Source organism: Crinia signifera, chromosome 9 (genome assembly GCF_055691185.1).
Source record: "Crinia signifera chromosome 9, ASM5569118v1, whole genome shotgun sequence".
NCBI classification, from domain to species: domain Eukaryota; kingdom Metazoa; phylum Chordata; class Amphibia; order Anura; family Myobatrachidae; genus Crinia; species Crinia signifera.
This window is the reverse complement of record NC_139225.1, coordinates 2709413-2736001: the sequence shown is the minus strand read 5'-3', so window position 1 is coordinate 2736001 and position 26589 is coordinate 2709413. Positions and strand designations below refer to the sequence as shown.

Sequence of the window (26589 nt, the reverse complement as noted above, 5' to 3'; positions counted from 1 at the left end):
TGTTCAGGGCACTTCAGGCTAGCAGCTTATCCTCTCCTGCTTCTTTTGCCATTAGTCGGTCTTGCTTCCTTGTAGCGCCCTCCATGCGTGTAGCTCCGGCTGCTAGCCCCACCCCTTTTTCGGTCCGTGCCACGGCACGCTGGCCAGGGTGCTTAGGGGAAAGGAAGCAGCCACAGAGGACAGCAGGGGATGTGGGGCAGGGAGAGCGCCTCTACTGCCCAGCGCCTCCCTGCCCTGCATCCTCTGTTGAGCGGGTAGCGTCGGCTACCTATGTATTGAATACCTGTAACTTACAGCGCCATCTGCAGGATATGGAATGAAGTGCATCAGCTTTATTTTTGAAAAGCACTTTAGTGCATCACGTCCCTCCAATGTTTTCACCCACTTTTGCGTAGGTGACAATGAGAAATGGAAACCTTCCCATAAGGCAGAGATGGGGAACCTTCAGCCCTCCGGCTGCTATTAAACTATCCCAGCATGCCTCAACAGTTTTAGCATGATGAAAAAGCAGGGCATGCTGGAATGTGTAGTTCAGCAACAACTGGAGGGCCGAAAGTTCCCCTTCACTGCCTTTAGAACTATAGATAAAATGAAATGGCTGGCAGTGTTGGCTACCATTTTTTGGATAAATTTATTTTACTGGTAGATTTATTTCCTAATAGATTGTATATATGTGTCTTTATTTTTCTTTCAGCAAAGGATTCTAACCAGCCTGCAACATTTATGACTGGTGCAGCAAACAAGGCCCCATTTGCCTCTGGATCTGACGTGTCCCTTTCCTTTGCAGCCCTTAAATCTCCTTCCTCCGCTTCTATTGCCCCTGCAGACTCCACAGTAAGCATTAAACCTGCACCTGCCCCGGCACCGCTTGCTGTATCCACCCCCTCTGGCGTGTCCTCTACAGCCAAGCCTGGGGATGGCGTGGTTGCTCAGGGCTTTCCTGGTGGTGAGACTCTGGGCAGCTTTTCAGGACTTAGGGTTGGTCAAGTTGAGGATGCGCCCAAATCTGAGTTTCCGAAAGTCATGCATACCACACAGCCAGCTAAGGTGCCAAGCATTGGCCAAATGACTGGATTTGCTGGGGGATTTCAGCCGTCTAAGCCTGCAGAACCCTCTTCAACCACGAGCAGTTCTTCAGCCATGGTTTTCGGTAACATGCAATTACCAAGCACTGGATCCTTGGGTGGTTTGTTCAACCCAGGTGGCATCAAACCAAATATCTCAGTTGTGGCCCCAACCAGTGCAGCTCCTGCAGCTGAGTCCACAGCGAATATTCAGACATTTGGGTTTGTGTCTCCTGTATCTTCAGTACAAACATCTGCATCTCTGATTGCTGGGAGCCCGGTCACAGTAGTTCCCAGTGCTGTGGACGCCAGACAACCAGTAGTGCCCATTAAATCTCTCACCGAACCTGCACCCGCATCACATCTACAAGCTCTGCTTGCGGTTCCCCCCGAGGGCAGTAGAGAACCAACTTCTAACCAGACTCTGTCAGCAACAGGAACAGAGCCCACAGCTCCCACTGCTGTTCCTACAATCAGTACACCACAGCCTGCTGCAGAAACCAAAACAACTCTTTCCACCTTTCCTGTTGCAGTGGGCTCAGTACAAAATGTCCCCATCACTTCCACACCGGTCCTGGTCAGCCCCCCAGCACCACCTCCACCAGGTCTGCCTTCTCAGACTCCAGTGTTGGTAACTGCGGCTCCTACTACAGGGCCTGCCAGCACACAAGACCCCTCTGCGGCAGGTTCGGCGTTCGGCCAGCCATCCGTTGCTTCATCTCCAGCGACAACAGCGGCACCTATCTTTGGGCAGTCTCAGCCAGCTAGTACAGGTGCTACTCTGTTTGGTCAGCAGAACAGCAATTCAGCCAGCACACCAGGGAACCCCGCCATTGGCTTTGGATCATTTGGGGTGGCAGAAGGAAGTGGAGGTTTTGGACAGCCTGTGTTTGGTCAAACAACCTCCTTCTGGAAAGCACCTGCCGGATCTGCGAGCAACTTTTCCTTTGCCCAGTCGAGCTTTGGGTCGCAGTCCGTCTTCGGCCAAGCTCCAGCCTCTACCGCTGTGGTCAGCAGCAGTGGTAGCCTTTTCGGGAGCGCCCCTGCAAACGCCATCAGCACAAGTTCGTTCTCTTTTGCCCAACCATCGAGCAGCAACACATCCACTGCCGGAGCCGGTCTCTTTGGGCAGAGCGGTGCTCCGGTCTTTGGACAGAGCGCGGCCTTCGGACAGAACGCCCCTGTGTTTGGCAGTGCGACCTCTACCACTACAACCTCCTCATCCGGGTTCAGCTTCGGGCAGACACCGGGTAAGCGGTTTTCTGTTTGCTCCTCCCCCATTTCTAAAGTTTTATATGTAAAATTAATTGTGCTATAAATGACAAATAACAACTATTTTATTTGTTGCACAGGATTTGGTGCCAGCTCTTCTGGACCAGTATTTGGCCAACCACAGAACACGGGCACAGGCGCCTTTGGACAGGTATCAATGACTTCCGGTTTCTCCTCTGCTTGCACTTTTCTGATGGACCCTGATGTTAATGTCCGTGGCCCCTCTTGGAGAACAGATCATCTTTATTGCCAGGATTGCGGCCCCTGGTAAAGTGATAAATTGGCCGATGATAATGCCCCAGCCAATCAATTCCCAACTGACCTTTTTCAAACCCAGCCTGTAACTTGGCAGTTAGGAGCTGATTGGCTGGGGCTTTATCACCAGTCACTTTATCACTTTGCCAGGGTTAATAAATATCCCCACCGTCCCCTACTACTGCCAGCAGCTTAGTAATACAATAGTGGGTTCTTATGTATTATCTGGGCTCCCATGTTAAATGCACCCCATTTTTTCATACCCCTACTATCCAACTACACATGGAGTTGATTTTATATAGTGTGGCGAGCGCAGCGAGCCACCGTACCACGCTGCACTTCGAGGCTGATTCAGACCCCTTTGGTCGGGTCCAAATTCGGCCCCTTCCTCAATGTTCAGCGTCTGCACATGTACAAACCTGTGAGCGAACTGTTTCACATTCCCCGAGCCGTTTGCTTGGAGAGGGGGGGGAGGCGGCAGCAGGGTGACACCCAGCATATTATGGATGTTCCTAGCGTGTTGGTGCCTGCTTGGAGCATGGCGTCAGCCCCCGCTCTCTCTTGGCGATCTGCGGCGGGAAATAAAGTCAGTTTAATCTGGTAATAGGTTTGCGACCATTGAATGATTTCTCTCCTATTCAGCCGCATACGAGGGGATGCGTTAGGGAACACAATGCTACCGAGGGGATTCACGGGGGGTCGGGCGGAGGTTTTGTTTGCTAGGCTGCAAATAGGTCTGAATCAGGCCCTTGGTGCCTCCGTCACCTGCCCCTGGACCGTATTCCGTACCACGTTCTGGTGACCTTGGTGATGTTACGTTAGGAGCACTGAGTAATATCTTGCTGTTGTGTTCAGCAGCCATCTTCCTCTGGCGGAGGTCTTTTTGGTGCAAGTGGCAGTGGCACAGGCGGCAGCGGTGGTTTCTTCAGTGGCCTTGGTGGCAAACCCAGTCAGGAAGCTGCCAACAAGAATCCATTCAGTGCACCGGGATCTGGATTTGGTGTCTCCAGCGCTTCCAGTGAGTATAATTCTGTCCTGCGATGCTTTGTGTATGTTGTGTACCTGTAGACATAGGACCCATACACAGATAGATAGATAGATAGGCAATCTTTGTTAATTAGTCCTATCATAATGGATGGCAACACCTTAAGTGGTGGGTTTTGCTGGGGCAGGACAAACCTACCAGGGCAGGTTTGTCCTGCCCCAGCAAAACCCACCACAGATCGTAGGAGCCAGCCCCACTTAACCTTCGCTCCAGCGTTTGTACGCCGGAGGCTGTGATCCACTGCCCCAGCCGCCAGTCACTCTCAGATGGCAGGCTCGGGGATGTTCGCGGGGGCTCGGGGGGACTAGCGCCTGAACTCTCCCGAGCCTCCGCCTGAGAGTGACTGGCGGCTGTGGCAGTGGCGGCAGGGGAACACAGCCTCGGCGTACAAACGCCAGAGGGAAGGATAGGTGGGGCTGGCTCCTACGATCTGTGGTGGGTTTTGCTGAGGCACGACAAACCTGCCCTACGTCATTGCTGTAAACTGCATGGCGGCTGGGGAAGAGGGGGTTAGGGGAGCTCCGGCGTACAATCGCCGGAGCAAAGGTTATGGGGGAATGATGGGGTAGGGGGGGCTCTAGAGGTGGTGTGCCAGTGGTGCGCACCTATTCCACATTAGTGGTATGACCTGAAATTTTCCACAGCGCAGCTGAGCCCGGAAATTTCCGGGCATACCACCCAAGGGGTTAATGTGCACCGCTGGGCCGCTGTAATGGAAGGTCATGTGCACCGCTGGGCCGCTGTAATGGAAGGTCATGTGCACCGCTGGGCCGCTGTAATGGAAGGTCATGTGCACCGCTGGGCCGCTGTAATGGAAGGTCATGTGCACCGCTGGGCCGCTGTAATGGAAGGTCATGTGCACCGCTGGGCCGCTGTAATGGAAGGTCATGTGCACCGCTGGGCCGCTGTAATGGAAGGTCATGTGCACCGCTGGGCCGCTGTAATGGAAGGTCATGTGCACCGCTGGGCCGCTGTAATGGAAGGTCAGGTGCACCGCTGGACATAGTGATGAGGAGCTCTCCACCTAAACCCCGGACTTGTAATGATGTTACCAATAGTTACCTCGAGTCCGTATACGCCTACTGTATTCTAAGCACCAATTGCTGAAGAGAATCTCATGTGTGGTCTTCTGTCCCTCTCCCCTTGTGCAGGTGCCAGCAGTCTGTTCGGTAACAGCGGGGCGAAGACTTTTGGCTTTGGTAGCTCTTCGTTCGGTGAGCAGAAGTCGTCTTCAGGGACATTCAGTGCAGGAAGTGGCAGCGTTTCCACGCAGGGATTTGGCTTCTCCAGCCCCAACAAGACAGGTATTGTGCTGTAACAATGCACTGCCCTCTATAGCCGCAGGATCTTCTGTCATACAAACACTGTATGTTCCCTTTCCTGACGCTGGCCATACATCTACAGATCTAGGGGTCGTTCCTACTAGTCCCGAAGGTCGCGGATGATTCACGAGTGCGAATCCGCACGATACCGGGCACACTTTACGGTGGGCCGAATTAGCTTAAAAGTGCTGCAAGCTCAATGGGGGTGCGAACAATTTTAAGTGAATTCGGCCCTTCAAAGGGTGCGAGTTAGGCTTAATTCGGGTGCAGTTTTCCAAACAGCTCCCGAACAGCAACTCGCCACTTCTAGGATTGTATTATTGTCACATCTGGCTGGTTGTCACTCAGACATTACCAGCCTTTTGTTCCGACCAGCGGGATTGGACAGTAGATCTGTAGATGTATGGCCGGCTTTAGCCGTAGGTCACCAGAGGATTCTTACACATTATCTTTAGTATTCTAGGCCGGATGCAAGGAGATGGCTGACCGTGTTTATTCCATACGGGAGCCACATACATATCCGTAGGGGTGTATAGGATATTCTAGGGCAATGTGAGAAGCGTTGGAAATGGGGGGGTGCTCGCACTTATATAGACCACCCCAGCTAATCATAGCCTTGATCCTAGTAATCTGATTGGGTGATGGTGCCACAGGTCATGGACAATTGCTTTAGATTTCCATGATTAATGGCTGTTGGGCAATGGGTGAGTGGGATCCGCGGCTTCCCATTGGCCCATGCTGTGGCATCTTGACTCCCATATAGGGATATGTTACTACCATTCAGCGCCAGGGCGTGAGGAGGGGCATGAGTGAGGTCCTACCTTCTCGTATTAATGTCCTTCGTACTTCCTCAATCATCTGTTGTGTTGTCCTCAGCTGCGGTTCCTCTGCATTAATAATAGCCATGCACAGGCAGCTAACATTGATTACCAGATGTCATTTACAGTGATACACAATTAAAGGATGACTTTCCTTGTTGTATAACTGGGTCCCTTTCATTGTGGGCACGTCTATCCCCACCTGGTACACATTGCTCGCTGTTGGTATAGTCACCTGCACACTTACTGTACATCATGTGCATTGTCCACATCTTGGTTTATTGCAGCAAGATGGAGAGAATCACATTTCATAAGGTAACTGTTGTCTCCTCCATGGTTCTCTCAGCCACACTGTAGCTTTCAGCGTCTAAACCAGGGATGGGGAACCTTTGGGCCATCGGCTTTTGTTGAACTACACATCACAGCATGCCCTGCAACAGTTTTGTTATTTGGTCATGCTAAAACTTTGGCAGGGCATGCTGGGATGTTTAGTTCAACAGCTGGTGGTCTGAAGGTTCCCCATCCCTGGTCTAGACTGTTGCTGTGCTCCCATTGCCTGATAGTGGTAGTAGATCAGCAGCAGCTCCACACTCTAACTGAGCAATAAGGAAAGTTCTGGGAATCTGTTATCTGCTGGCTAAATCCGCTCCCAGCACTCCATGGTCTGCACCAACTTTAATGGGTTTCATATTAATATCTGGTACGTTTCATTTGACTGATTTTGTAATTCATGGACTGTTTGTTCCCATTTCATTCCTTCTGTATATTACGGGGCACAAGAAGGGATTGAAAATCTACCCATGTAAAAGGCATTCTGCTAGTTGGTCCACGTGGAAGATGTCGCACAAAAGTTGCCACGGAAAAGTGTAGGCAGTCGTGTTGTTCAGTGAGGTCCCTGGATGTCAGCGCAAACCTAAAACCAGTACAGAGGCGTCGTCCTGCAGGTAGCCTCAATACGCCATGCAGCACCAGTGAGCCACTCCAAGCGCTGTAGCCTCAATACGCCATGCAGCACCAGTGACCCCGCCAAGCGCTGTAGCCTCAATACGCCATGCAGCACCAGTGAGCTACTCCAAGCGGTGTAGCCTCAATACGCCATGCAGCACCAGTGAGCCCGCCAAGCGCTGTAGCCTCAATACGCCATGCAGCACCAGTGAGCCACTCCCAGCGCTGTAACCTCAATACGCCATGCAGCACCAGTGAGCCACTCCAAGCGCTGTAGCCTTAATACGCCATGCAGCACCAGTGAGCCACTCCAAGCGCTGTAACCTCAATACGCCATGCAGCACCAGTGAGCCACTCCAAGCGCTGTAGCCTTAATACGCCATGCAGCACCAGTGAGCCACTCCCAGCGCTGTAGCCTCAATACACCATGCAGCACCAGTGAGCCACTCCCAGCGCTGTAGCCTCAATACGCCATGCAGCACCAGTGAGCCACTACAAGCAGTGTAGCCTCAATACGCCATGCAGCACCAGTGAGCCGCTCCCAGCGCTGTAGCCTCAATACGCCATGCAGCACCAGTGACCCCTCCAAGCAGTGTAGCCTCAATACGCCATGCAGCACCAGTGAGCCACTCCAAGCGCTGTAGCCTCAATACGCCATGCGGCACCAGTGAGCCACTCCCAGCGCTGTAGCCTCAATACGCCATGCGGCACCAGTGAGCCACTCCAAGCGCTGTAGCCTCAATACGCCATGCAGCATGAGTGAGACATTGCCTATAGCAACCAATTGGCTTCTACCTGTGATTTTATAGAATGTAATTCATAAATGCTAGCTACTGTATAAGCCAAATGGTTGCTATAGGCAACTTCTCTACTCTTCAGTTTGACACATTTCCGGTTTAACTGCCTGGTTAGCGGACCCAGAATTTACACGGAACGTCACAGATAGAAGAACTTTACTAAGTTTGCCTTAGGCCACAGGAATTTGGGGTGTGTTACAAAATGGTGGGTGCGCCCATAGAAATGCTGGGCGAGCCCGTCAGAAAGCAGACGTGCCCCTGCCATCAGCACCTGTCCCCAATTCGGCAGAAACCGGGCAACTGAAAAGTATAAACGGACTTCATACCGAAGGGTGGAAAAATCATTCCATGTATACCATTGTGCAGGTGCTCCAGTAATCAGAGGGCAGGATCAAACCTTCGCAGGATGTGCCTTATAGCGTTCCTTAGTGTTTTGGCATTGCTATCTGGTACAGCAACCAAAAATGGAATTGCTCCGATCGAGGTACATTAGCATAGACAGCCAGCAGGGGGCGCCTGGATGAATCTAATTCCCCCACTATATCCTGCGGTAGGCAGATACTCGGGTGCACACACTTGTTTCTGAGCATACTCTGGATGTGGAGAGATGTGTGTGACTCAGTCCCTCAGTACATAATCTAACACACACACACACACACACACACACACGCACACACACAGACACACTCTGTTCTAGTAGTGCATTATACTCTGCTCCATTAGAAGGTGTGTCGCCGGTCTTGCCTCCAGACACTTGCTCGGCATCCTGTCTATGGATCTCACCTAGAACTCATTGTCTGTTATTGCCATTGCATGTGATGTGTTTTCCCTTGTGTCTCTCCCCCTCTTCCCGCCTCCTCTTTTATTTTGTTTGCCTCTGTTTTGCTCAGGTGGGTTCGGCGCTGCTCCGGTGTTTGGCAGCCCTCCAACTTTCGGGGGATCCCCTGGTTTCGGAGGGGTGCCAGCATTCGGTTCAGCCCCAAGTTTTGCAAGCCCTCTGGGCTCGACTGAAGGCAAAGTGTTCGGCGAGGGTACAGCCGCAGCCAACACAGGAGGATTTGGGTAAGGACAATGTTGTTTCGTTTATTACTGACACCTGATTACTTTGTGTTTTAGTAACTGAATGTTACATTTAGGTATTTGCTGTATGTAGGTTTATATGTTAATAAAACTTTGCAATTTAAAAAGAAAAACCTTCTAGGTGTTGCCTATAACCACGAAGTTCATTTTATTTATCAATCAGATGGTGTAATATATGAGAAAAGCAACAATGTACCCATGTGCCCCGTTCTCCTGGGAGAGTGCTCTGCAAGGGGGTGCAGTCATTAGGTGACCCTATTAAGGGTGTCATGCATTGCGTAGACCACTGAAGGTCGAAAGGTCAAGGTTACATAGTTACATAGTAGGTGAGGCTGAAAAAAAGACTTGCGTCCATCTAGTTCACCAAACAAGAACAATATACTTTGAGCGCTAGGGGCAAGTGTTTGAGTGCTGTGTGCAAGTGGCTGCCCTCTGGGAGGGGGATGCCGCCCCCAAGAGGTACAAGAAAAAAGAGGAATACCAGTGGGCGCCTTTTGCACACAAATATAACAATTTATTGAATGAACAAATCACATAAAAGTAAAAATACTAATAAACAAAATATACACAGGGTAAACACAAAAAATATTAAGTAGGCATAAAATACTTAAAAAGCATGTGCAATAATAAAATGCTGATTATATATGGCATATAGTTACCAGGACCCGGTAGAGGATTCTCATATGCGCATATGAGGCCAGGTGCTAGTGTCCTGATTTAAAAGGTAAAATTACCAGCGCTGTGTGGGAGTAGGTGGATGCTTGTAAATTCTCCCAACAGATATTTGTAATCCACAAAGGGTATTCCTTTATAGGCTTTGTAGCACAAAAACAGAAATTGCGGAGTAGTTGCGGTCGACACCTTTAGGTCGATAAAGACGACAGCCACTGATTATCTTGCTTGCGAGTGCGGGGTCTTCAGCAGGTCCCAATTCGGGTAGGTGAGTGCACCAACCCGCCACACGTATGCCAGTGTTTGGATGGTAGAGAGGCAGCTGCACCGGCCAGCTGCCTCTCAGTGGTAACTATATGCCATATATAATCAGCATTTTATTATTGCACATGCTTTTTAAGTATTTTATGCCTACTTAATATTTTTTGTGTTTACCCTGTGTATATTTTGTTTATTAGTATTTTTACTTTTTATGTGATTTGTTCATTCAATAAATTGTTATATTTGTGTGCAAAAGGCGCCCACTGGTATTCCTCTTTTTTTCTTGTCCATCTAGTTCAACCTGGTATAGGTTTTTCGCATGTTTTTTTCTTTTGTGGCACCGGGCAGTATTTCCTGCCCTGCCGTCCAGTAGGGCGCGGGGGGAGAATAGAATCGTGTGCCGAGTGCAGCGAGTCATGCAAGAAGACTCGGGTGTCCATGTCAACTATGCCAACATTAGGGACAAATAAAAGTGAAAACTCATGTAGGACTTTTGACTTTCGACCTAATGCTTGTGTCAACCTTCCAACCACTGTCAACCTTAGCCATGTCGACCTATTTCAGGTCTCAACCCAATACCTGTCGACCCTCAATGGCCAACTCAATATGTTGACCTAAATTGGATCACGCCTGTGCCCCATACCCCTGCGAGGTCTCCACCAACACAGGGACTTCTCCACCTGCTAACTCCATGCACTCCCAGCAGGAATATGCTGGGGGATGGGAGAGCGCGTAGCCCCTAATGCCCTCCGAGGTCATAGAGCACTTACTATATTGTATACAGGGGTTTTGTTTTAGTCATTTTTATTTTTTTACTTTTCTGTTTGTTTTTTATCCTATGAATAACTAATGAGGTCTACAGCCATTGCTGTTTGTGTTGGCATGTAGAGTTATGTAGCGCCCATCGTATATTCGTTTTGTGGTGTTGTCTTACTGATCATTTGTGCCTCTCTGATTTGTCCAATAACATCCCACCAAATACAGGTTTGGAAGCAGTGGTGGCAATGCCACGTTTGGCAATATGGCCAATCAGAGCGCCCCGTCCTTCGGTGCTCTGTCCCAACAGGGAGTTGGTTTTGGGGGGCAAAGCAGCGGATTCTCCGGTTTCGGCTCTGGCACTGGCGGAGCAGCACCAGGGAATAGCGGAGGTACATTACTTGTTACATTAAATCGCTGTATTTGTACCTTTTTTTTATATTTCAGTCTGACATTAACCCTGAGTTGTTCTTTGTTTTGCAGGTTTCCCGTTTGGGGTTCCAAATCAGTACGTATTCCTGACCATGTCATTCTTTCCTGAGACCTCGCTGAGTAGTAAAGGCTAGGTGTCATGTAATTCGGGTGTTTGCTTTGTCCTTAGTCCATCCTGCATCCCCTTAACGACTCACGTAAAATAACATTGTTGTAAGATGTCAACAGTTCATGTTTTCCAGGTCACCTGGGAGGTGCACTGACATTCTTAAACAGGGGTGGTCAAATAGGTCCTTAAGAACTACCAGCAGTCCATGTTTTCCAGACCACCTAAATGGTGTACTAATGATCACAATTTGAAATTTGCTGCAATCATTCCTATCGGACACGTTCTACAGACCCGCAGGTGTTCTGGCAAACATGAGCTGTCTGTGGATCTCGAGGACTGGTTTGTGCAGCCCTGTTTTAAAAGATCCACAGATTCACCTAACTACTTCACTTGCAATTCTGTGATACCTGGAAAACATGCTGTGCGGGGTACTGAGGACCGAGTTTGAGAGCCTCTGTTATAGCTTATAAAGTGCTATCTTCTCTAGTACTACCTTTTGTAGGATTGGATAGTCTGACACAAGAGGAGATGATTTCTCTGAGGAAGTCTGGAATTTGAAAGGGTTTCCACCTTCAGACAACTTTTATGTATTGATCTTGAGGTGTTCACGCCATTCTACAACATTTGCTAAATTCATGAACTTTGTTTTCGGACTCCCTTCTGCATTTTAACCGTTTGAGTGCCAAAGTTGCTGTGGGAGGTGTGCAAAATATTGCTAAAAATACCAGCCTCGATCACCGCATTTGGTTTTTGTTGGGGGGGGGGGGGGGCAATATTTAACTAAACTTCAATGAATTGATTTCAGATCGTTTGCCGACAATAACTACATTGATTCATATTCCTTATCTACGGCCCTGGCAGTTCAAGTGGACATTTTGCACATTTCTTGTAGCCAGGTTGCCACTGAAAGGGTTTAGTTTACGTGGTCCATCATTGGTATTATTCGGACCAGCTACCAATAAGGTGATGTCTCTACATAGCAGTTCCCTGGTATATCCACGAGGAACAATATAAATACCTCCCACTTTTGGTGTATTCCCACAATGCAATGCGTTGTGTCCGAGCCGAGACCTATGATGGGGAACATCGCTGCCTGTTTTTAGGAATGTGTCACCGTTGCAGGAGGCAGCCAGCAAGATAAAGCAATGCATGTAGTAAAAGTTGTGGTGGCGCGAATACAACCCAAATAGTCACCTGAGGGTGGGAAACCCCTTTAAAGCTGCAATCCCATGAAAATGATGTTTTATGTTTTTAACATAAATCACTCTGGTTGTCTGTAAGTAGACACATGGTATTGTTGTTGTTTTCACACGTCACATGATGCAGTGATAGACTTCATTCACGCACCGCACCGGAGCCATATCTTCCATTCGGCCACCTAGGCTAATGCCTAGGCCTCGGAGGTGCCCAGGTGACTCGAATCCCTTTTATTGTGTTCTTTCTCGGCAGACAGAGGGTGGAATTGGGCCCCTTGTAGGGCAGAGATGTCATTGTTTTTGTGCGCCGGTCAGTAATGGCCGACTACTTTAACTATTTTGCCAATCCGCACGAGTGCTGAGCGCGTCCATTATTTCTGCTCTCACCCTCCTAAATTGGCAATCGGAACGGAGTCGCCTTTTGGGTGCCCTGCCGCTTTGTGTCTAAGCCCTGTGGGTGTGCGGCACTTATTGCCAAACGATTCCATAGCCCACGTAAGTAATGCCCCCCGATGGGTAATATGTGGTTTCATTCCCGCCATAGAGTATAAATCGAGCTCCTTCCTGGGGAGAGTCACCTGACACTTGATTTGTCCCTATGGGGTTTATTTATTAAGATGCGATGTTGCTACGGGCAACCAATCAGATTCTAATTATTTATTTTGCACTGTCCAGAAGAAGATCATATAATCTGGTTGGTCGCACATGTTATAATTCCACCGAACGCCCATCTTTATAAATACACCCCTACATGTAGCGTAGAGAGGAGGGGGGGGGGGGATGAAGGAGCGGTATATGGTCATTTGGTCGGCCAATATTAGGTTGAGATGCATTGGGTCAGCGTCTAAAGATCGACATGAAATAGGTTAACAGGGTTGGAAGGTTGACACAAGCATTAGGTTGACATGGGCTAGGTCGGCATTCAAAAGGTCGACATGAGTATTTTTCTCTTTCTTTTTTTGCCGACATGTGCCGACAGGCAGTATTTCATGCCCTGCCATCCACTAGGGTGTGGAGGCAGAATTGAATAGCGCACAGCATAGCACCGAGCCCGGAACATTGCGAGCGCAGCGATACATTTTGACGGTGTCTATGTCGACATTCGGGACAAAAAAAACACCATGTGAAAAACTCATGTCGATCTTTGCCTGTCGACCTAATGCTTGTGTTAACCTTCCAGCCCTATCAACCTTAATCATGTCAACCTATTTTATGTGTCGACCTAACTCAAGTCCACCCAAACCAAGTCGAGCCAATGACCCATAGGAGCCTGGGTTCTGAAATTATCAAAGGTTTCCAAGCGACTGGACCATCAGAGGACGGCTTAGATTTATGTTAAAATGGTGCAAAATGCTGTTTTATAAAACAAGAAATGACTGTGGGATTGCAGCTTTAAGTGACACCAATTTTTATTTAGTAGATTTTTATCTTCAAGACCAAGAGATTTTCATCCGTGAAACTTCACCCAAAGCAATTCCTTATTTTATATTCCATACGTAAGTAGCAAAGAACGTACAGTAGTAACTGAATGACTTGTGCCAGGACCCCATGGTGTGCGCCAGACAATGACACGACATTGATCATTCGCACATTAGTGCGTTTTACCTACAGAATCCTCCCTAGCGGGACTGCTGATGAGGTGTAATTGTGCCCGGACCCTATGGTGTGCGCCAGATAATGACACAACATTGATCATTCGCACATTAGTGCGTTTTACCTACAGAATCCTCCCTAGCGGGACTGCTGATGAGGTGTAATTGTGCCTGGACCCTATGGTGTGCGCCAGACAATGACACGACATTGATCATTCGCACATTAGTGCGTTTTACCTACAGAATCCTCCCTAGCAGGACTGCTGATGAGGTGTAATTGTGGCTGGTTTTTACCGTCCGTTGGAGCAATCAGTCACCATTTATACGTTGTACCTTTTCATACCTTTACCATCTTCCTCATGGTCTGTCTGTCTGTAGCTGAAATATCCCCAAAAATGATGCAAGATAAAGAAACACCCTCCCTCCTTCCGTAGGATAGATCAGACATAAGCTGGACAGATTTCATTAAATATGAATTGTTTACTGTAGAACCTGTTAGGTAATAGACTTCTGCATAAAGAGTTCTATGTATGTGCAAAAATGATTTTTAATGTGCCAATCATAAGCCTATTGAACTTCTTAATGTTTTCTTGCACTTCACCTAAAAAAAATGCTATTTGCTACAAGAAAAATCTCTCTCTATCTCTCTATCTTTTTAAAATATCTTTATTGTACAAAATGTACTGGTACACACTTTTACATTTACAAATCCATTAAAATACATTACAAACTAGAACGCTTTCAATCACTCAGTCTGGTACCTCTCGACTGACCCTCTGTGTGGATCCAGCTGGCTTTATTGCTCCCACAGGAGCCGTCTCCTCGCCGCAGTTAGCTATCACCGTAGGTTCCGTACGACGCTCTGCCACAGCGTCTGCGGTGTAGATGTACAGTGCTGCTGGGAGACACGATGTAGGTCTGGCTGTGTGTAGATAGACTCGCCGGGTCACGGAGGCACTCCTTTGGCAAAGCCGGCTGGATCCACACAGAGGGTCAGTCGAGAGGTACCAGACAGAGCGGGCGCTGCCACTAACAATACATTTGGAATCTGCCCTGAAACCGCGTGCCCTGCAGGGTGGTAAGAGTTACCTACCTATACAGGACGGAGATTGCTGTTAAGCATTATCACTCTGCAAAAAAGGAGGTAATTCCCTTTAAAATCAACAGGTGCCCACTTAAATTATATAGAGACATTTGTGTGCTGCCCGAATTGGACAGTGTGTATGCTGGTTACCGAATTGGATGACCTATGGTTCTAAGAAAACTCAACTCATAACCTAGAAGTATATGCGTTTGAACTGGTCCATTAATGATTAATTCACCACAATTCCTAAGGATATAAGGCTTCTACCAAGCAAAAAGCCATTCTACAACAAAGGCAACAAATACAACATTTAACTAATGTACTGTTAATTTAAGTGTCTGCATTTATTTTATTTTTTTTAATAAATTGTGTATTCATCATGTTTAAGATGTGGGGCACTCAAAGGTAATGTGGTATAAGCTGAGTTAAATTGCACAAATATAGAATAACCCGTCGTATCCTCAAAGTATAGAGAAAGTCTTTGATAGATATTGGTGTCAGACGCCCTCAAACCATGAAAAGAAGAATCCCTGCACGGCGCTCTTTCATTCAGATCACAAGTGGGGCAGCCATTGTTTCTTGCACTGCAGTCACAAATGAACTGACATAACATGTTCAATCCTTCACAGCGGTGACTGGGGGACATCGAACTAGTACGGAAAGTGCGACCAACAGCTGTTGATTCACATATTATATATCTACATAATCTCTCTCTCGCCCTCTCTCTCGCTCTCTCTCGCCCTCTCCCGTCTTCAGGACACTGAGGTCCAGGTAAATGTCCTGGTGATGGGCTTAGGCCTGAATCGGCATAGACCGATCGTAAAGTTTTTTTTTTTTTTTTTCCAGAAGCCCCAGAGTGATGCCTCTCTATCTATACACAAGCGGGGGGGGGCGGGGGGGGGGGGGGGGGGGGGTGTTTCTCCCGCACAGGCGGACACCCGGGCACAGGCGGGTACCCTGGCAAGGTTCTATTTCTGCTATATCTCAGGCTATGTAACCGCTTTCTGTCTACTGGCGGAGAACAAGAACCTCCCACCCTATTTTTTCAGATCACAGGCCAAACAAATCTAATCGGGTGTGCCAATCAGAAATTTCGAGATTTTAAGAGCGGTTTCCCATTTATTTATTTTTTCTTTGAGTGACAATCATTTCCACTGCGAAACCCGGATGATTTTGCCATGTAAATGATTGCTGCTTTAAAAAAATGGGAAAACTCTACCAAAAATCTCTCACTTTCTGATTCTCACCCCTATTACATTTGGCCCCACCTGTTACTGGCGAAGTGTCTGCCCTCCTAACGCTCATGTTTGTTCTCCCACAGGTCTATGTCCGGATTCGGGGGTGGCTGGAGGGGCTAAGCCTACGGGAAGGTGTGATCATCCTCTGCAATACCCTTCTTGTCGTTTGACCACTGGCAGGAGCCTCAATGGCACCTATGCTATGTACCAAACATCAGCTTTAGCCATCTGTAGCCCGTCATTGTTACAGCGGAATGTTTTCCATCGCTTATTAATAAAATGTTACCCGTTTTCAAATTCTCCTCTTTTTTGCCATGTATCCTTTGGTCCTAGACTTCTGAATGAAGAGAGAGGGGAAATGTGCCCCGACGAGAGGCGGGTTTATATGAATGCGGTGGTGGTGGTGGTGGTAATCATGCGGTGGCACATCCTTACACAGGTTGCTGCTTTGCCAGAAGTGGGAGATGTCATTCTAAATCCTTAGGTCAGAAAATAACTGCTGACCATAGACCAGTGGTTCCCAACCCTGGTCCTCCAGTTCCCCCAACAGTGCACGTTTTTCAGGTCTCCACACAGAATCACAGGTGACATGATTAGCTGCACCTATGGATGTTTTAAAATGTGTCTGAACAATGAGTGCACCTGCCGGGTGACCTGGAACACGCGCACTGTTGGGGGGGTACTTGAGGACCAGGGTTGGGAACCAGTGCCATAGACTCCAATGGGCCAGAGCCTACTAATCCGTTTCACACAAGAGGCAGTGGTAGGGGCCCATGCTTAAGAGGTGTGGTCAGACCCCAGAGGGGATATGGACAACCACCACAGAAGCTTTGACGACCGTTATAAGGGGAAATATTTAATCGCGGTCAAATTTCCTGGCAGGCGAAAAATCGGCAGTAATTTGCCAATTAGTATTCAATCACGGGACAGTTTTTTTAGTACATTTTCGCTGGTGCTGTTTCACTTTTTTTGGGGGGGGGGGGGGGGGGGGTTGGCTGCGAATTGGAATTTAATTTAAAGAGATGCAAAACATGAATTGGCGCCAATTTTGCTGATCGACGTGTGTTTTTTTTTGTGTTTTTTTTTTAATAGAGGCTAGATTTTTTTCACCCAGGTTAAAAATCAGCACTGGGATTGAATAGGGCGAGTTGAACTTGCCAGAAAAATTGCTGATTTTCCGTTTGGCAAAAGACTAGCCCCGGATTAAATATGGTTGGCGACCATCGAAAGATGTGTGTGCACTCATATAAAAGTGACTTAAGTCCCTTCCATATGCGTGCAAACTGGCACGGATATGGGCGGGCAGCTGACATCCGGTAATGTCAGCTGCCAGCCCCCCGCACCCGCGTCACTGCCTCATTACCAACGCCCATGGAACGCTGGGCATTCCCATATGGTAATGGGGCCGCCTGGTGCCCCCTGCCCTTCTCCGCCCCCCTGCACACCGTAATGGGTGCACCCACCCTACGTCTGCAAATGTGCAGAGACGCGCAACATCGGTCCTCCGTGCGAATGAACGGAGGAACGAACGAATGGGAATAACCCCCTATATCTTCATCTTGTATTCACTATTTATGTAGCAATTAGGATTATAACCAATGTCAGCTTTATTGGTTGTTTTAGAACTGCTGATTTAAAGAGGATTCTACCCCCTTCTACCCCTTTTCCTTCTCATCTTGAAGGTTGTAGAAAATCTTCAGCCCCTTCCCCACTTTCTCCCGTTATTATAGGATCACATATGCAATGCCATCAGAGCGGGAGTTACCGCCAAGGACAGCACTGCAATGTGCGATCTTTTCATCTAGTGTATGTCCCTGCTGACGCAGGGACCGGAGCCCATCCCTGTGATCTGCTTCACCGGGAGTCTGCGCTAAGTGCGGTTAGTGCAGTGCACACTGCCTCGCCAGCAGAGCTATCTGTAGCCCATGGGCTCCTGCCATCTCAGAATGGTGGTGGCCCCAGGACCCGATGCTGCCTGATGATACATCAGATAGCATCGCATATCCCACAGAACCTCATGGGGAAGAAGGGATCGCGGCAGGGATAGGAGATTCCCGCTGCGCTCCCTCCGCGATACTTCTCATTTGCGGCTAACCGTTTTCGTGGATTTAGCGGTTCATATTCTATGATAAATGGGCCTCAGTCTTCCACTGCGCCTGTCCTGCAGCTTCTCCATGCTCACTTCCCCTGTGTCTCTCCATGGTCACTCCATGGCCTCAGCATGCCCACTCCCTCTTGTATATCTCCATAGCCTCAGTTCACCCCCGTTTCTCTGCAGCTGCCTCAGCCACCCCATCCCCAGTGCCTCTGCAGCCACCACAACCTCCGCCCTTGCTGAAGGCAGCGGCCATTTTTGGTTTGCCGTTTTTAATCAAATTCCAAGCGGACAGCCCAGACCGCATGGTCTCTGCAGAGACTGGGCACCAGCCGACCCAGCGTCTGCGGTGGAATACGGTATTTCCGCCCCCGCCGCTGTTCTGCATGTGCTTTATGGATTACTGCTCACCACCGTGACGCGTTATTAATGGATGGACATTGAGTTTATAATCTAGAAGCAGTACAACTAGATGGCTGTTTGTACATATACTGTTTGCAAGAAATGATATAATCTAATATACTTAGAGCATTCATTTAAGGGACTTTACATTTGTGCAATAGTACATTACGTTAAATGCCTCTCAGTCGGTGCAGAAGGGGTTAACGTCCAGCACGGCCTCATTTGTGCATTACTGGGAAATGTGTCATCCCAGCAGTGATCAGAAATTACAGGCCGCGCGTTCAATACCAATTTATTAGCGGTGTCCTCGGATTACTTATCGGGATTAATCAGTGCGGGATCTGCAGCTGCACAAGGACAGACCAATGTCCTTCATGCTGGCTGAGGGATTCTGCATTATCATACAACTCTCCATGACGCCGGTCACTGCTACAGATGATTGTTGGTTCCTGCACAGAGCCGAGTTAAAGGTATTTCTCTATTGTGAGACCCCAAATCCGGCTATTGTTAATGTTTAATTGTTGCACAATGCACCCATTCTACCAGCTTCGGTACCTCCAGTGTGCTAAATAAATGGGTGTTATTGGATTTATACGTTACACGCGCTGTTATCTTACATCCTTTACAAAGAGATTGGGTCAAAATCATGTTTATAGTATAGTGTGTCGACAATGTCTAGATTGACCACTAATGGTCGTACTTGAAAATGGTCCACATACCATAGAGCGACAGTGACAGAAGGTCGACACAAACTTGACATGGTCATAGTTGACACAAGTTTTTTGCGTGATTTTGTTGTCTTTTTTGACGTATGTTGAACACCGTATAAGCGTACCGCGCCCCTACACATAGCGCTGTGCGCTCACCATGCATTTGGGCACGGTGCCTTACTGCGCTTGGCACACTATTATATTCTCAGTCTGGCCCTTATTCTGATCGGTGCGGCCGGATCCGATTATGCGGCCAGGACCGTGCGTGCGAAACCCCGCCTTCCATACGGATCGCCAACTCCGTCCGTACGCGGTAAGAAGCTGGCCGAACGGACCGCACGTGTATTTTTCACGGAATACGCCTCCTCCATCTAAGGGAACCTCCCCCATCATTCGATGGTCGCAGACCATGGAATGCAGGACCGAGTGCTCCACCAGCTCCCGCAACCTCAGACCACACGGACATTTTTCCGTGCAAAAGCAGGGATCTGGGCGGGCAGCTGACATCCGGCGATGTCATATGTCCGCCCCCTACACGTGCGTCACGGCCGCATTACCATACGTACGCCCAGCGTTTGCATGGGAACGCCCATGAAACGCGGGGCGTATGCATATGGTAATGAGCCCAAATAGCCCTTCACGCCCCTCTCCACCCCCTGTTCGGAGTGTTCACATTTCATGCGGGATTTGGCCGTACGCCCCGCTCGCACATGCGCAGAGACGCCTCTGCACATGCGCAGACACAAAACATCAGCGGCACGAACGCACGCGGATAATACCGCACCGACCAGAATAAGGGCCTTTATCCGGATCATAAAGCCTGGACCAAGTCAGTCTGAACAAAAATATCCAACTCGTGTCAATGATTGCCATATCAACATTCTGTTACTGTAGACCATTCTTAGATGTTGACATAGACATTGTCGACCCAGGGACCGGATAACCAAAATCGCACCCCGCCTCCCAGTAATGACTTCTTCTTTAAACTCAGTCATAAAGATTATTGGATGTAATATACAATCATACATTACCAGGGAAGCCCAGGAACAGAGCATTGTGTCCTCCTGGAGAGGGGCATGCTGGGAGGTATGGATAATGTATGATTGCCAGCACCTGTGGGGAGCTAGGTAACTGATAAGAAAGGTGTCACCACAGGTGCTGGCAATCCTACATTACCAGGGAAGTCCAGGAGCAGAGCAGTGTGTCCTCCTGGAGAGGGGCATGCTGGGAGGTATGGATAATGTAGGATTGCCATCACCTGTGGGGAGCTAGGTAACTGATAAGAAAGGTGTCACCACGGGTGCTGGCAATCATACATTACCAGGGAAGCCCAGGAACAGAGCATTGTGTCCTCCTGCAGAGGGGCATGCTGGGAGGTATGGATAATGTATGATTGCCAGCACCTGTGGGGAGCTAGGTAACTGATAAGAAAGGTGTCACCACAGGTGCTGGCAATCCTACATTACCAGTGAAGTCCAGGAGCAGAGCAGTGTGTCCTCCTGGAGAGGGGCATGCTGGGAGGTATGGATAATGTAGGATTGCCATCACCTGTGGGGAGCTAGGTAACTGATAAGAAAGGTGTCACCACGGGTGCTGGCAATCATACATTACCAGGGAAGCCCAGGAACAGAGCATTGTGTCCTCCTGGAGAGGGGCATGCTGGGAGGTATGGATAATGTAGGATTACCAGCACCTGTGGGGAGCTAGGTAACTGATAAGGAAGGTGTCACCACAGGTGCTGGCAATCATACATTACCAGGGAAGCCCAGGAACAGAGCATTGTGTCCTCCTGGAGAGGGGCATGCTGGGAGGTATGGATAATGTAGGATTGCCATCACCTGTGGGGAGCTAGGTAACTGATAAGAAAGGTGTCACCACGGGTGCTGGCAATCATACATTACCAGGGAAGCCCAGGAACAGAGCATTGTGTCCTCCTAGAGAGGGGCATGCTGGGAGGTATGGATAATGTAGGATTACCAGCACCTGTGGGGAGCTAGGTAACTGATAAGGAAGGTGTCACCACAGGTGATGGCAATCATACATTACCAGGGAAGTCCAGGGACAGAGCACTGTGTCCTCCTGGAGAGGGGCATGCTGGGAGGTATGGATAATGTATGATTGCCAGCACCTGTGGGGAGCTAGGTAACTGATAAGAAAGGTGTCACCACAGGTGCTGGCAATCATTTGTGTCCTCCTGGAGAGGGGCATGCTGGGAGGTATGGATAATGTAGGATTGCCATCACCTGTGGGGAGCTAGGTAACTGATAAGAAAGGTGTCACCACGGGTGCTGGCAATCATACATTACCAGGGAAGCCCAGGAACAGAGCATTGTGTCCTCCTAGAGAGGGGCATGCTGGGAGGTATGGATAATGTAGGATTACCAGCACCTGTGGGGAGCTAGGTAACTGATAAGGAAGGTGTCACCACAGGTGATGGCAATCATACGTTACCAGGGAAGTCCAGGAACAGAGCATTGTGTCCTCCTGGAGAGGGGCATGCTGGGAAGTATGGATAATGTATGATTGCCAGCACCTGTGGGGAGCTGGGTAACTGATAAGAAAGGTGTCACCACAGGTGCTGGCAATCATACATTACCAGGGAAGCCCAGGAGCAGAGCATTGTGTCCTCCTGGAGAGGGGCATGCTGGGACTTATGGATAATGTATGATTGCCAGCACCTGTGGGGACCTAGGTAACTGATAAGAAAGGTATCACCACAGGTGCTGGCAATCCTACGTTACCAGAGAAGTCCAGGAACAGAGCATTGTGTCCTCCTGGAGAGGGGCATGCTGGGAGGTATGGATAATGTAGGATTGCCAGCACCTGTGGGGAGCTAGGTAACTGATAAGAAAGTTGTTACCACAGGTGCTGGCAATCATACATTACCAGGGAAGTCCGGAAACAGAGCATTGTGTCCTCCTGGAGAGGGGCATGCTGGGAGGTATGGATAATGTGATTGCCAGCACCTGTGGGGAGCTAGGTAACTGATAAGAAAGGTGTCACCACAGGTGCTGGCAATCATACATTACCAGGGAAGCCCAGGAACAGAGCATTGTGTCCTCCTGGAGAGGGGCATGCTGGGAGGTATGGATAATGTAGGATTGCCATCACCTGTGGGGAGCTAGGTAACTGATAAGAAAGGTGTCACCACAGGTGCTGGCAATCATACATTACCAGGGAAGTCCGGAAACAGAGCATTGTGTCCCTGAAGGAGAGGGTCAGGTAGGTAACCCTGTTTTAAATTTTTGTTTCCGAATGTATCCATTAAGTATGTATGTATGTATAATATCCTAGTAAGCCCTCTTGTGCTGCAGTTGGGTGGGGGATGGTTGGGGCGGTGGTGCTGCCAGTGGGTGAGGGGCGGGTGGAGGGTTGGCGAGGGGTGGGGTCTGGGCGTGCTGTGGAAGAGGCTGGTGTGCCGTGGGTGGGGGAGGGCGGTTGTGGGGATACTGCAAGTGGATGCAGGGGTGGGGGAGGGCCCGGTGTGGTGGTTTTACGGGTGGGTGTGGCAGTGGCGTGGGTGAGGGCCGGGTGTGAGGGAGGGTGTTTGGGGTTGGTGTGGGTGGGGCAGTGGCAGGGATACTACGGGTGGTTGAGATACACATGTGCGGCACCCGTGTGGCTGGTGTGGATTGGTCAGGTGCGGGGGGGGCACCGGTTGAGTGACGGCCAGTTGCTGGGGTGCTGTGGGTGCAGGAGCGGTGGTGGTGTGGAAGGGGGAGGGATGGGTGCTGCAGGTGGAGGATAAGCGGGTGCGGTGTTGGGGCAGCTGAGTGAGGGGGTACTACGGGTTTATGATGTAGGGGTGCCATTGGTGGGTGCATTAGTACCTCGGGTGGGGCAGTGGCTGATGCGGGGTGGACGCAGCTGGGGGAGGGTGTCCGATGGTGCTGTGGGTGGTGATTACTTATTTACACGGCTTTATTACTTGCAAGTCTCTGAGTGATGCTTTTTTCCTGATGAGAGATTGGGGAGGGGCGATCTCGGCAAGTGCTGCGCTGATAGGCTATTAGCCCCGATCTGTCACTCTGTGACTCCGCCCAGCGTTATACACACAGATCTGGGCTGTTGTATAGGAGATATGGCAAGCTGGCGTATGGCATAGCAGAGATGGGGTGGTTAGGGTATTATATAGTGTATAACATAGTGTGAGTGACAATGGCTGGCAGGATTGTATCAGTCCGCAGAGGTACAGGGGAGCCCGGAGTGGGCCCCACCTCTTCCTTTACAGATCAGCGTTCCAGACTGTGCACTTGAATTGCAGATACCTCCCAACATAGGGACATGTGTGCGTGGCTTCCTTAAAATAGGGGGCGGTCAGGAGGCATGGGCTATGAGCGCTCTACATGTATGAGGCCATGCCCCCTGTTTATGCCACTGTGGGGGCATAGCCAGCGCTCTTAAGATCTACTGGCCATGCCTCTTGTCCCCAACCGTTGATCCGCCCCCGCCCCCCCCCCCCCCCCAGAGGACACTGCCGAACGTGGGTCGGATGCAGGACAGTCACATAAGATCGCGACTGTAAAAATTGGAACAGTTAGGAGCTATGGAATTATAGACTATGGTGTATTTTCTACAGGGCACGTTCGCTGGGGTGCGGATATACCCAGCCTAGCGAACACGCCTGAATCGGGCCCTTTTTTGCGCATCCAGAGGCCGCCCTGTAACAGTCAATATTACAGACTTGGGACGTGTTTCGCACTGATACGTCTCACTGGCCAAACAACACGGTATCAGGCTGCACTCCGAGCTATTAATAGCCTGCCGAAATTAGTAACCAGAGATTCACATGGGGCTTCTCCCGGCCTCTCGTCTCTGACACCCCGGAGGTTGTGCTGCCATCCTGGTGTCTATAGATAGAGGAGGAAATAGGCTGAAGTGTCTGAGATCATCTAGACATGGGCAGTAATATACCACAATATAACATGACGGTTTGTGTGTGTGTGTGTGTATATATATATATGTATATGTGTATATATATATATGTATATATATATATATATATATATATATATATATATTATATTTATATACATACACTGCTCAAAAACATAAAGGGAACACTAACATAACACATCCTAGATCTGAATGAATGAAATATTCTTATTAAATACTTTGTTGAATGTGCTGACAACAAAATCACACAAAAATTATCAATGGAAATCAAAAGTATTGAACCCTTGGAGGTCTGGATTTGGAGTCACACTCAAAATGAAAGTGTAAAAACACACTACAGGCGGATCAGACTTTGATGTAATGTCCTTAGAACACGACACAATGAGGCTCAGTAGTGGGTGTGGCCTCCACGTGCCTGTATGACCTCGCTACAACACCTGGGCATGCTCCTGATGAGGTGGCGGATGGTCTCCCGAGGGATTTCTTCCCATCACCGCTTCAGGGAGACAGGCAGGGTTAGAGGGGGGAGCAGGGAGGTAGGGGATGGCGAAGAGGCGGCAGGGACCCGGGGGAGCTCCTGTTGAAAGGGATACGCGTGCATCTCGTGCGTTTGCATCCCCTTCCTGCGGCTGGCCAATCCACTGCCAGCCCCTGCAAAGACTGTACATCTGCCTCAACATGACATATTGTGAATTTGAGATATTTTTCTTTCATTGTTTCTCCCCGCCACCGCCAGGGCTGCGGAGCCCTATTTACGCCACATGGCTGGGCGGGTGTAAAACTTATTCCTGCATGCACATTGGCAAACCCTCCACCATTGGACACAGGGCCGTATTTGGACCCAAACAACCGGGTCTGAATCGGCCTCAGGGAGTGATAAACCACCAACTGATCAGCTCCTAACTGTCATGTCACAGGCTGTGTTTGAAAAATGAGTTACAAGCTGGTTGGTGATTTATCTCTCTCCCCAGTTATGTGCCGCGGTTTTCTGCTCTGTCACCCTCCTGAGGAAACTAAAAATAAAGCCCTGAGTGTGTTGTACCAGGCCAGATTCCATGGGGCTTCGCAACACCAGCTCCGGGGTGAAGTACAGAATTAATTTCCTCCTGGTAAATTGTATTTTGGTGATGACAGCATAAGCAAAAAGTCAATGAGTCCCTTAAATAGGCCCCCATGAGTCCCGGGGTTTCCTTGTCCCGTCCATATGGTGTAACTCGTCTCTATTAACACTATCAGTACCTATTGTGTCTCTTCCGGTGCCCACACAAACAGTAACCAGAACATCCTTCTCCACTGAGATTACGGCGCTTCCTGTTTCCCCGCTAATAATGGAGAACTATTGGGTAAGGCAGGAAGTAGCCTCAAGGGGGTGGGGGGCGGGGGGGGGGGGGGGGACGGACACAAGTTTTCATTTCCCTTTTTATATACTCTATTATCATGTATACTGAGGGGCACAATCTAATGCCGCAAGCACCCGCTCTCTCTATCCAGCTGGGGTACGGTCATTACGTCAACTCTACTAAGGTCAACCACTGAATGTTGACACCTAACATAGGTGGACAGGGTAGGAATGTTGACACGAGCATTAGGTCAAGGATGGGAAGGACTTTTTTGGAGCCGACTTGTGCCAACAGGTGGTATATCATGTACCATCTACTACGGTGTGGTGGGAATATAACATAGTGTGCCAACGCATGGCGAGCGTCGCGGTACACGTAGACATTCTCCATGTCAACATTCGATACAAAAAACCCTTGAAAATCTCATGTCGAACTTTTGACTGTCGACCTTCCCATTGTCGACCTCATGCTTGTGTCGACATTCCGACCCTGTCGACCTTACTCATGTCAACCTATTTCAGGTGTCGACCTAAGGCCTGTCTACCTTCAGTGGTTGACCCAATGCATGTCAACCTAAGTTGCGTCGACACAATGACCCGCACCCATCCAGCTATGGGCCTAATTCTGGGATAAACACAGTCACTAAGTTATACTGTGCTCTTGTTTTGGGGGCGTCCATTTAGCTGCAAGTAACCGTTTTTGCAGAGAATAAAAAAATGCAGCTTTTTCACGCCCAGATTTATCGCAGCGATCCAATGGCGTGTGCGCAATCATCCTACATCGAATTTATTTATTGTCTCTTCCTCTATTCTGAGCAGGTGAAACGTAGGGAAATCACTATTTTGGGTGAAAATGTTGGGAATTGAGGGTAATTCAGACCAGATCACTGCGCTGCAGAGTCATGTGATCAGATAGTCGCCAGAGTGGGATCCTGCCCTGTACAAGGCTGTATAAGGCCTGCGGGATTCACGCCGATCATCGATTGATGTCTCCAGTGTGCGCAATCTGTGTGTAACCTAGAACCTACATGGCCGAGCCCAGGGCTGAGGTCACACCTGCAGATTTCCTGACCCTCCCAGATAACGGCCGTTACCATCCCAAGCGTCGGCTTCCTGTCAATCAACTTTTCATTGAATGGCCGGTACTTGTTTCCTAGCACAGCGCCACCGACTTTTATCTTATGGCATCGGGTCTATCATATCGGGTCG

At 49.2% G+C, this 26589-nt stretch overlaps 1 protein-coding gene across 4 annotated transcripts in view; it reads left to right on the top strand.

Annotated features, from left to right (window-relative positions):
- The window catches only part of NUP214 (nucleoporin 214), a 66966-nt gene extending 50737 nt beyond the window's left edge, over window positions 1-16229 (top strand). Inside the window, exons 29-37 of one of the 4 annotated variants that reach the window (XM_083160891.1) lie at window positions 695-2314; window positions 2417-2487; window positions 3450-3609; window positions 4788-4940; window positions 8409-8580; window positions 10516-10679; window positions 10771-10795; window positions 13442-13520; window positions 16022-16229. In XM_083160891.1, the coding sequence (XP_083017017.1) occupies window positions 695-2314; window positions 2417-2487; window positions 3450-3609; window positions 4788-4940; window positions 8409-8580; window positions 10516-10679; window positions 10771-10795; window positions 13442-13481 (2405 nt within the window). In that variant the 3' untranslated portion in view covers window positions 13482-13520; window positions 16022-16229. Of the gene's footprint in view, window positions 1-694; window positions 2315-2416; window positions 2488-3446; window positions 3610-4787; window positions 4941-8408; window positions 8581-10515; window positions 10680-10770; window positions 10796-13441; window positions 13521-16021 lie in introns of all 4 variants that reach the window. The other 3 variants (XM_083160889.1, XM_083160888.1, XM_083160890.1) reach the window with 3 other exon arrangements.
- The last annotated feature ends 10360 nt before the right edge of the window (window positions 16230-26589 follow it).